At 34.9% G+C, this 12,434-nt stretch overlaps 1 protein-coding gene across 1 annotated transcript; it reads left to right on the plus strand.

Annotated features, from left to right (window-relative positions):
* The first annotated feature begins 9,090 nt into the window (after window positions 1-9,090).
* Window positions 9,091-10,617, plus strand: LOC131939575 (lysosome-associated membrane glycoprotein 1-like). Its single transcript, XM_059297981.1, has one exon. The coding sequence runs from the start codon at window positions 9,138-9,140 to the stop codon at window positions 10,371-10,373; it is 1,236 nt and encodes a 411-aa protein (XP_059153964.1). The 5' UTR covers window positions 9,091-9,137; the 3' UTR covers window positions 10,374-10,617.
* The last annotated feature ends 1,817 nt before the right edge of the window (window positions 10,618-12,434 follow it).

Genomic DNA, 12,434 nt, shown 5'->3' on the forward strand with positions numbered 1-12,434 from the left:
TACTGAGGAAGATCTTGAGAACATTGAACAAGAAATGGAGGTTGCCATAAATGCAACGACATCCTCAGCTAACACATCTGCTGCCGTGGCGGAACGTCCAGACCAGTTGCGTGACAATAATGTGGCCAACAGATTCTGTGTAGTTTGTGAAAAATATTGTAGTGCAGCCCATTCTTGTGGATCCTGTGGCAAAAATGTCCATGCAATATGCGCAATAGCCAATGAAGCAAACGAAGGGACCAGTACTCGTAGAATATGTCACAATAAACAAGAAACCTTGCAAACTCAAGGTGCTAAGATGCTAACAAAATTTAAACAAGCTAAAGTGGGATATACTGGTCGCATCAGTATTCCAAATGTTGACAGAGGTCGCGGTGATCCCCGAAGCGTCATTGCAATTGTCATGAGCGTCGAGGGCGCTTTCTACAAGCTAGGAACGGAACATGGTGTATTTAAACAACTATATGCTAGAAGTGAGTTTTCAATTCTTCACGAAAAACTGCTCTCATTGTCTCCCGTTTGCACTGAGGAAAATCACTACGAATCATCGCATTTTCACAATCACTGACAGGCGGCCAAGGCTACATGTACTGCAATTGCACAACTTAGTGCACAACAAATCGCTGCAAGTGTAAAAATAACAATGTAATACTAAATAATAATCAACAAAGACTTAATTTTTATGATCCTTACTGTAAAAAGAAATCCAAAATCTGCTCATGATCTTCTAATTTGGACTTTGACCGGTCGTCCCTAGCCAGATGATCTTCTAATTCGGACTGGCCGGTCCACCATGGCCAGTCCGCGGATTGGCCGGCCATAGACCGAAATCAAGAGCTATTTCAGACTTTGGCCAGTCCATCATGGCTAGTCCGCGGATTGGCCGGCCAAAGGCCGAAATGAAGTAAAGTTTCGGACTTTGGCCGTTCATTAAGAGACAATATTGACCAATGCGCGCATTGACCGGCCAAGGCGCGCTTTCGGGCTTTGTCCGTAACATATATGTTACGGTCAAAAGCCGAAAAACTTAGCACTAAGATTGTATTTTGTACATTGGCCGGCAAATGCGCGCACTGACCGAAATGTCCTGGCCAATGTTCTATCTAGACTAAGTTGCGATCGCGTTTTTATTATTCTGGGTGCGGTTTCATTGTGAGTAACGTTTGATATGAAAACTATGTTTTTAGACCATTTGACTACAGCACTGCATGGAAAACCAAACAATAGCTTTTTCTCAGCAAAAACAAATACATTGCTGTTATAGCGGACGTTAAACAGGCTAAAGCAAAGCAGACAAAACAAACTGTTGACTATCGTCGACTAAACAAATATGATGTTATTGTAGTTGACGGTAAAGAAAAACTTATTGTTCCACTAAAAGAAGACAATGTTGCTATTTTGTACTACGTGCACTCAGAAGAGTTGTTCGACTTGATCAATGAAACTCACTTGAAAATCGGACATGGAGGTCGCACACGGATGGAATAAGAGCTGAAGAGAAAGTACAAAAATATCACCAAAGAAATCATTACTATGTATCTTCGGTTGTGCAAGCCTTGTCAGAAAAAATTGTCTAATCCCAAGAAAGGTCTTGTTTCCAAACCCTTGATGTTTAAAGAATTTAACTCAAGATGCCAAGTAGATCTTATTGATATGCAAAGTAACCCAAATGGCAAATACAAGTTTATACTCAGTTACCAGGATCATTTAACCAGGTTCATATTATTGCGAGCTTTGGAAATCAAAAGAGCAGAAGAAGTTGCTTACCAGCTGCTGGATATCTTCACGACTATTGGTGCCCCAAGTGTGCTTCAATCAGATAATGGAAGAGAATTTGTGAATCAAGTTATTTCTGAACTAACGAACATGTGGCCTGAACTTAAACTAGTTCAATGAAAACGAAGGCGTAGCCAAAGCCAAGTTCAAAAGAACGTACCAACCAAGATGTCCAAAACATGATGATGACATGGATGCAAACAAATGAATCAGCTCATTGGGCTGAGAGTCTCAAATTCATTCAATTTATGAAAAATCATTCTTTTCATCAAGTAATCCAACAATCGCCATACGAAGCCTTGTTTGGATGCAAAGCAAAAGTGGGACTTAGCACTTCAAATCTACCAAGAGAGGCTCTCGATAAAATAGTTACTGAGGAAGATCTTGAGAACATTGAACAAGAAATGGAGGTTGCCATAAATGCAACGACATCCTCAGCTAACACATCTGCTGCCTTGGCGGAACGTCCAGACCAGTTGCGTGACAATAATGTAACAAACAGATTCTGTATAGTTTGTGAAAAACATTGTAGTGCAGCTCATTCTTGTGGATCCTATGGCAACGATGTTCATGCTATGTGTGGAATACCCAATGAAGCAGACGGAGGAAATATTACCTGCAGATTATGTCACAACAAACAAAACATCATGGAACACAGGTCAGTAGCTCATACTAGCTTGCAAACTCAGGGTGCTAAGATGCTTAAAACATCAAATACAAAATTTAAAGATGCTGAAGTGGGTGACAATGTACACATCCGTGTTCCTGATGTTGACAGAGGTCGCGGTAATCCCCGAAGCGTGATTGCAGTTGTCATGAGCGTCGAGGACGGTTTCTACAAATTAGGAACGGAACATGGTGTTCTAAAACAACTGTAAGCTAGAAGTGAGTTTTCAATTCTTCATGAAAAACTGCTCTTATTGTCGTCAGTTGGCACTGAGGAAAAATCACTACGAACCATCGCATCTTCACAATCATTGACTGGGGGCCAAGGCTACACTCGCTGCAATTGCACAACCAAGTGCACAACAAATCGCTGCAAGTGTAAAAATAATAAGCTACTATATAATTCTAAATGCCATAAAAGTTCAACTTGTTGTAACAAATGATAATATTGATTGATTGAGACTATAGTACAACAAAATTTTTGAATGTTTCTTTTATTTACTTTAATTAATAATCAATGAAAACTTAATTGTATGATCCTTACGGCACAAAAAAAAAACAAAATCTGCTCATGATCTTCCAATTCGGACTTTGGCCGGTCGTCCCTAGCCAAATTGTCTTCTAATTAAGACTTTGGCCGGTCCACCATGGCCAGTCCGCGGATTGGCCGGCCAAAGGCCGAAATACGCAAAGTTTCGGACTTTGACCGGTTAATGGGAGGCGATATTGGCCAATGCGCGCATTGGCCGACTTCGGGCTTTGACCGTAACACATATATATATATATATATATATATATATATATATATATATATATATATATATATATATATATATACTTTTAAAATACTATTACATACTATCAAAATTTTGCTGTGAGATATTTTGTCTGAGATATTTTGTCTGAGATCTATTGTCCATGGTATCATTTGTCCTGGTATATTTTGTCCTGGTATCTTTTGTCCGTGAGATCATTTGTCATTGAGATCATTTGTCCTGAGATCATTTGTCTGTGAGATATTTTGTCTGAGATATTTTGTCTGAGATCATTTGTACTGTCACCATATATATATATATATATATATATATATATATATATATATATATATATATATATATATATATATATATATATATATATATATATATATATATAACGTATATTGATATATGTTTACATATTATTTTTTTATTTTACAGTGCTGATTATTCTTTTCGTGTTTTTCAAAAGAGTACAACGTAAGTGTTATGTACCTTTAGAATTATATATAGATTTTTTGACATTTGTAATATATTATCTTTCTCATCAGATTATAAGGAAACGGACAAAATGACTTCATGTTTTTTTTTTATTTAACGCTCCCTTGCATTTAAATTTTGTACACTAAATCAATTTCCTCAAAGACATTAAGACTTCACTATCACTAAATAAACATTGCATGTTTTTAAAAAAAATCAACAAAAATAAAATAATATTAATAGAACTTTCAGCAGGATTTTAAAATTTGGTATCTGCATAAGCATAGCAAGGAAAACTCGAGCATGGTGGTCTCTATTGTCGGATTACGTAGTAAAGGAGCGTCTATGGGGGAGGGGAATTATAAATACCAGCCGACTAGCGGCCTAGCATACGTCACATTTTAGTTGTTTTATTTTCTACTTTTCAGTAATTCATAATATGTGAATTCGACTGAAAATATTTTGCTTTAAAATAATATCAGAAGCCCGTGAAGGTCCAATATCTCTATTGCGCATGCATCGAGATCGATGGAGGGGGCGAAGGAGGGTTAGATAGTCGGCTTGCGTCATCTTGTCCATGAAGAGAATTATATATATATATTGATGCTTATTTTGAGCTGCATCGGTGCATTATTTTCAGTATGATTTAAGAAATCAAAATATTACGTAGCACTACAGATCTATACAACTGTTTTCTAGAACGTATGTTTTACAGCAAAAAAATATAAGCAGCAAAACGGACCATTTAACTCACCTTTTTTAAAATTATGGATGGGAGAGACAATGGCATACGGAATTAGATATTTTGAAAATAAATTAGTTAAGCAAATACAAAACGTGCTGATACATAACATAGTAGTGCACATACGCTAAAACGTCGTTTCTCTTAATTTATAGTAACTGGACAAATAAATTGTAAGTGTAGGATAATGATTAGGGATAAGGTTAAACTTATGATTACGTCGTTTTACGATAAGGTTAAATATCCGGTTCCTGTAAAATTTCTAGTTCTGGCTAAAGTACCGCTTCCAGTTAAAATTCCTTTTCTGATTATATTTCCGTTTTCTGATAAAATTCAGATTTTGATTTATTCCCAGTTCCAGATAAATTTCCGGCTCGTTTCGAATTTCGGTAACCATTTTTATTTAGTTTCTGATTAAATTTCATTTCCGGCAAAAAATTTCCTTTGCGGTTAAATTTCAGGATCCTGTTAAAATGCCGGTTTTGGATAAAGTTAAGTGTCTAATTAAATTTTTGCTCCAGTTAAAATATATGTTTCCTGATAAATTGCAGTTAGCATTTTTTAGTTTCTTTTCCGGTTTATTTTCCGGAACTTATTACAATGCATTTTTCGATTAAAGTTCCTTTTCCGGTTAAATTTATTTCCTTTTAATACTACAATTTCAATAATATTTCCGATTACAAATAAAGTTCGTTAACAATTAAATTTCTATTCCGTTTAAATTTCCGGTTCCAGTTAAGATGTTAGTTTTCCGATAAAATAACTCTTCCGGATAGATTTCCATTTTCGTTTTTTAATTTAGTTTCCGGTTAAATATAATTTCTGGCAATTTGTTCGGTTAATTTTCCGGATCAGATTATGATGCCGTTTTTGCATCATGCTCTAGTTATATTACGTACCTGTTAAGCATTCGATACTGGTACAATTTCCACTTTTGGTTAAACTTCCGTATCCGTATAAAATAAGGGTTCCAGATAAAGTATCGTTTTCTTATAAATTCTCGCTTATGTCTGAATTTCCAGATCCTGCTAAATTTGAGGTTTAAATGCCGTTCTGGATAAAGCTTCCGGTTAAATTTAATTCCCTGAATAGTTTATGTTTCCAATTAAATTTTCGGATCTGGTTAAAATTCCCGTTCTCGATACAAAAATTTGTTTCCTTTGAAATTACGCTTCCGATTCCGGTTCAGAAGCTTATATTGAGGTTTATGATTATGTTAAGGTGGCGGTAAAATTATGTTTCCAGTTAAAGTTTCGATTCAGGTTAAAGACATAGTTTTTACATAAAGAACCGTTTCCGGTTTAATTTTGTTCCAGAAAAATTGCAGGTAGTGGTTGAATGTTTAAGTTTAGGTTTAGATGTCGGTTGCGGTGGAGAAATTAGATTTACATTAGCATTTGCGTGTATGTATATATGCCTGTAGATGTTCGACCAACTTTAAAAAAACCAGCGTATTTGTCTTTGTAAGAGCAAAAAGCTCTTGACCTTTAATTTTAGAAAACTTCTGCTTTTTAAAATTTAAAATTGTGACCTTTCACGCCTTTCTTTTTTTTTCATTCCTCCTTACTATCTTTGCAGAAGTTTCTAAAAACTGATATTCATTAACAGTTAAATTTCTGTGCTTTACATTAAGGATATTGACTTGTTTCGATATAAATTTGAATTAGATTGTACAGTTTTTCTGAACATTTTTGTCAATTGCAAATCATTTGAATGAATACCCCTTTTTAAAAATATTCTGAGTACTACTGTTTTTAACATTAAAACTGTATACACAGGCCTGTTCCAGCCGCTGGTTACCAGATTTAAAAAATAGATGCCACCATGTAAAATAAAGCAATAGGAAGAGTAAAAAAAATAGTAAGTCGTATTTTATTACTTATAATATTATTATTAGTTGTAAGTCCTAACTTATTTACTTTCGGTTTTTCAAAAACCTTTAACTCGAGTACTGTTTCTGATTGACGAAAGTTCACATATAAATAAAAGATATAATTCTGATTCCTGTCAAATTGGGAGTAGGCTACTACTTTACTCTATTTCCGGTTCCTAAAAAACGCATATCAATTCATAAAGTACTTAAGATCTGCACTTTTAATGAAATCGCTTAAGTCTATAGAAACTTGCGTATAAGATCTTATATACAAGCTTTCGTCCACTGAAAGGTTATTCAAGTTATCGTGTTAAACACACTTACACACATACATACACTTATATACATACTTACGCACATTTACACTCACGTAGAGAAAAGTTGAAAGAGTTTTTTTTTCTGACACAGGAAGGTTATAACGTCTATATTTATTTAAAATCTTGATTTAGATTGTTTGCACTCTTACAGTATTGCCCCTGTATCTTTCTCCGATTCGAGACAGTAATAAACCGGGAGTAATCTCATTTAACCTATCGAATCTATCTATACTAGCTGCATACCCGTGCTCCGCCACGGTAAATCTTTTTAAATGTACCAACTTGGGAACAGAACAAAACAAAGAAAAACACAACACAAACACAACCACAACACAACCACAACACAACCACAACTCAACCACAACACAGCCACAACACAACCACAACACAACCACAACACAATCACAACACAACCACAACACAACTACAACCACAACACAACCACAACCACCACACAACCACAACCACAACCACAACACAACCACAACACAACCACAACACAACCACAACACAACCACAACACAACCACAACACAACCACAACACAACCACAACACAACCACAACACAACCACAACACAACCACAACACAACCACAACACAACCACAACACAACACAAACACAACACAACAACACAACCACAACACAACCACAACACAACCACAACACAACCACAACACAACCACAACACAACTACAACCACAACACAACCACAACCACCACACAACCACAACCACAACACAACCACAACACAACCACAACACAACCACAACACAACCACAACACAACCACAACACAGCCACAACACAACCACAACACAACCACAACACAACCACAACACAACACAACACAAACACAACACAACAACACCACAGCACAACCACAACACAACCACAACTCAACCACAACACAACCACAACACAACCGCAACATTAGAATAACCACCGAACAACACGCTTTCCTAGGCGCCCGCGCCCAAAGAGAGCCTTTCCAGCATAACAATTTAAGTCACTTAAATAGATCCTACTCCATAACTTACAATAAAACAATGCGATGCAAATAAATGTACGGCAAACACGCTTTCCGAGGCTTCCGCGCCCAGAGAGAGCCTTTCCAGCATTCTCTATACTATAATTCTAAAATTTCACAATCTGTTAACACCGAAAAACAAAAACAAATAAACCGGGAGTGATCTCCCCTAAACTTTCTCGAATATTCTTTTATAAAACAACAGGGGATGGGAACTCGGGCTATAGACATGATTTTTAATCCATTTTAAATACTTAAAGTTTTAAAAATAGAATAAAATCTCGTAGACAAAAGAATTGCACACCAAGTGAACGCCAAATTAAAAAAAGTGCATAATAGTGCGCAATATTATTAGTACTTTAAAAATTTACATTCGTTTTTTGAGAAATCGGACGTAGCGTAAATTACTACTTCCGGTCAACGGAAATTACTCAAAATTTAACAGAAGGTAGAGAATTAGATCTTATACTTACATGTGAAATTTCATTTATCTATCTGAAATAGTACTCGGTTATCGGAAATCGCTCAAAAGTTGATACGGATCTACGATTTTGATAAAATACTTATATATGAAATTTGATCAACCTAGCTGTAACGATACTCAAGTAATCGTGTTTACACACAGACAGACAGACAGACACACAGACATACGGACAGAATTGCAAAGCCCAGTTTTTCAGACTGGATTACGCATAAAACCTCTTAATTTTGATAAATCTGGATTGATAATTTTTGCCCGATTAAAATAAGTCCTCTATACTTCGGATGTGATGAAGGACTGAGGTGTAATACGGTGAAAATTGTTAAAATTTTAAGTGATTTTTGTGCACGATTACAATACTTTCTGTATACTTCGTATATACGAGAAAGTAAAAATAGTGATTTTGAGAGATCATAGACTAATTAGAAAATAATATAAATAATCTTAACATTTTTCTATTTTAATTATGAACCTTAACATATAAATAATCAATGCGGTAGTAATAAAAAAAATTAACTTTAATTATTGATGAGTTAAATTTATTTTTAATTACCCCCCTTGCAAAAAATTACAAAAAAAGCTGAATTAATTCGTTTTTCGACCTACTGTTATGAAAATGTATCCACTTTTTCTAGGAATATAAACGAAAATGATATTTGACATTGATCCTTTTAATACGTTTTAGGAATGTGCGTGTATTTAATATTTTCTTTACGTTATGCAAAAGAGTAAAAAAAAGTGGCGACTATAAAATAACTTTATGTCGTTATATAAACAAACCCTACTCTATTACTTATAAAAGACACTGCGATGCACTGAAAAGCACAGCATGGTGCGGTGAGTAAGGACACAAAAGATGAGAGGAGATGGTGAGGAAATGTTACACAACCCTGTGTAATTCATTGTTCATTGCACGAAAGGCGCATTTTAACATCTTATAGATTTGTAACACCTGGTCCAAGCTCCATTTTTGCTTCCCACATCTACACATCACTAGTGCCAAGTACTTATACAAAATGAAGATTTTTATTTTAGCCCTGTTTTTCATTGCAGCACAAGCCAAAACGTTCAATATATCAGACTGCATTTTGTTGGAAATTGATGGTACAATCACTCTGGATGTTAGTTCAAAGATAAAAAATGATTCTGTCCCATTCAACATCACTGATGCAACGGTGAAAGAAGGGTCAAGCTGCACCGAACTTGTATTGACTCTCAAAGACTCTGTGGAATTTAAACTACTTTTTGTCCCTGACAACAGCAGCTGGACTGTGCAGCCTTCTCTTTCATATGATGCCGACAAAGCCTTCACACATCTCAATCTTACTAAACCCATTAATGTGAGCACGGTTGGCGACTCTGTTGGCAATTTTACTAAGAATGAATCTTTTCTATGTCGGGCATCTGTTGAGCATAAATTTAAGGATATCTCAGAGGAGAATTACACCTTCTCCGCGGTTGCCACTATTTTCAACTTGCATGTCGAGGCTGGGAGAATTGGCAACGATTCATTCCGTGGAGGAACTGACTGTGATCAAGATAAAACAACTCCTCTCACTCCAACCACCTCTGGGTCCACTCCCACCTCTTCTCCCAAGCAGAACACACCTAAGACCTCATTCCCTACAATGAGTGTGAACTGCTCTTCCGACAACGTCACTCGTCTTCTCTTTGAAGCCCAGTTGTCTTTTGACATCACCTACGAAAATGAAAAAGTGAACATTACTCAGACATTTAATGTACCGGCCGACGCAAAATCTGAGCTGAATTGTACAAACAACATGAATGCAACAATTAGTTTCCAGTTCAATAAAGACAGGGTGCTGGAATACATCATTGAGCTTGCTAAGGATGTGTACTGGGACAGCAATGTCACTTTCACATATAAACATGGTGAACAATACTTCCATGGGGAAGCTATCAACAAAACCGAAACACTTAGATATTCTAGCAGTGACTTCTTAAAGGCAAAGGTTGATGGATACTATCGCTGTGATTCTAATTCATCTATTAACCTTGGAACGAATGTGAAGCTGTACACTAAAAACTTGAAATACCGGGCTTTCAATGCTGACAATAAAAATGCTGATTTGAAGAGTGGAAATGTTTCGGAATGCTCGGCTGATGAAGAGACCAGCAGTGTTGTCCCTATAGCTGTTGGTGCTGCTCTGGCTGCGCTTGTGATCATGTTTTTGATTGCTTACCTCATCGGGCGCAAGAGATCATGCAAGCAAGGCTATGAATCAGTCTAATCAACTGAGATTATTTTGGCTAGAAAAAGTTAATGAAAAGTTAAAGAAAATAGAAACAAACATTTTAGATATAGCTAGATGCCAAACTGAATTTCAGTTTGTAGTTTCTGACATTTAATATCTAAAACTTAAATAATTTTGGCTTCATTTCTTCCATACGGTGGTAATGTCAGTGATATTAAATGTAATTAATTATCTATGGTCTGTTTTTAAATCTGCAAGTTCATTACTTAGAACTATTTGTAACCATTGGTTTTAAATCACTTGATGTATTAAACTGAACAGAGGTTACTTTATTCTCAAATTAGTACATCTTCATTTATATAGTAATGTATCTATATTAAAAATGAACATTTCTCTTTAGAAATATTGCTAGTCAGTATCTAAACAAATTAAATTTAGGACGAGAATGTTTATATTACAAGGTACAATGTTGTGAACTATTGAGGTTAATGTTTGTTATTCTGCCTTTGAAATGTCTTATCACTTTCATACTTTTTTCCATTTGTACTAAACTAAAATGTACAAATTTTTGTTTGCAATTCCTGTTTAAGTTTTAAAAATTTAAATTAAAAACTGCTAACTGAAAGCTTGGCATTTAAAATAAGAACTTGTAAGAATAATTTCTGGTACGGTATAACAATGTATCAAATTTTCAAATGTATAGACTAGATTAATACTTCAAGGTTCTTTAAATTTTAAATCAAGAAATAGCATATTGCCAAAGTTTTATTTTTTGTAAGATTTGACACTGTACAATTAAAAACTTTATAAAGTACTGAAGCATTTGATTGCATTAAAACTTTAAATCATCTTTCTTCCTCACACCCCAACATCATTTGGCTTAACTTTATATTTACTGAACTAGTTGATCATAATGATTTTAATTTCATCTTTCTTTCAATAGTATTACATTACATGAATGATTGAAGAAGTTAAATGAACAAGTGCATATGTAAATAAAAGTAAGCCTGACCATTGCTGTTGAATTTGAATAGTTGTCTAAGATAATACATTTATATTATAAGCATATTGTAAAAGAAATGATCAAATTAGCATTATCACATATAAAAATTATTTGAGTTGCTGTTTATATGCTATAATGTAAGGATTAAAGATAATTTGTGGCACAAAAAAATATGAGTTTCCAAAGTAAATTTAAAAAAAACAACAAATTAAAACACGTTTTCTATGGATGATAATAGAATATGGTCTGTATAGTTTTGAAAGCTTTATTCTTTTTAAGTGTCACCTAAAATGTCTAATTACATTCCTTTATTCTTCATAATTTGTAGTTGCTAACTGTGGTCATGTTTAAAAGCTTTTTTTAGATCATAGAGCTTGTGGAAAATAAGGTGGGCAGTGGAATGCAAAATACTCCAGACTTGTTTTGTGATAAAATATTCCTTTGTTTTATTAAAGTAAGCTCGCTTTTTGTGTATTAACATTTCTTTTTAATTTTCAAATGCAAGTAGAAAGAATTATACCTGAAGTACTAAAAGTATATAATCTTCCATTTTTAGCGGTCTAAAAGTTCATGTTAAAATGCTTACACTTAATATTTTAAATGTTTTTTTGGATGTCTGCTGATTGCAATTTTAGTGAGTTTGAAATAAAATTATAATTCACAAAAAAAAAATGGTGCAATGTTTACTTTTATGGTTCCAAAATCTATAGCGATGACAGAAGGAAGGAATGACACACTAACACTTATATTATCTATATATATAATTCTCTTCTTGGAGACGATAGAAAACACCAAGCTGTAAGCGTGCTCCCTACCACCCCCACCCTTACATGGTCTGGTGAACTGTGGTTCACGCTAAATGTTTACAATCCTAGAGCCGGGTTTAGTGACGGCTGTAAGGGGCAGATAATGTAGTTTGAAACGATTTTAAACTAAGGGGAGGTAAATAAGAGGAGTTGGCTTTCAGGGGGGGGGGTAGGGGATGGGGGATGTACCAGTGGACACAATCTCATTCATAATGTTAATTTTTTTAACATATTGGTCATCAAAGTTGTACCAATCATCTCTGATTCTACACAAACTTAAATAATGGC

The sequence above is a fragment of the Physella acuta genome, unplaced genomic scaffold (genome assembly GCF_028476545.2).
Source record: "Physella acuta isolate Inbredline_101_S28 unplaced genomic scaffold, ASM2847654v3 ptg000019l, whole genome shotgun sequence".
NCBI lineage: Eukaryota > Metazoa > Mollusca > Gastropoda > Physidae > Physella > Physella acuta.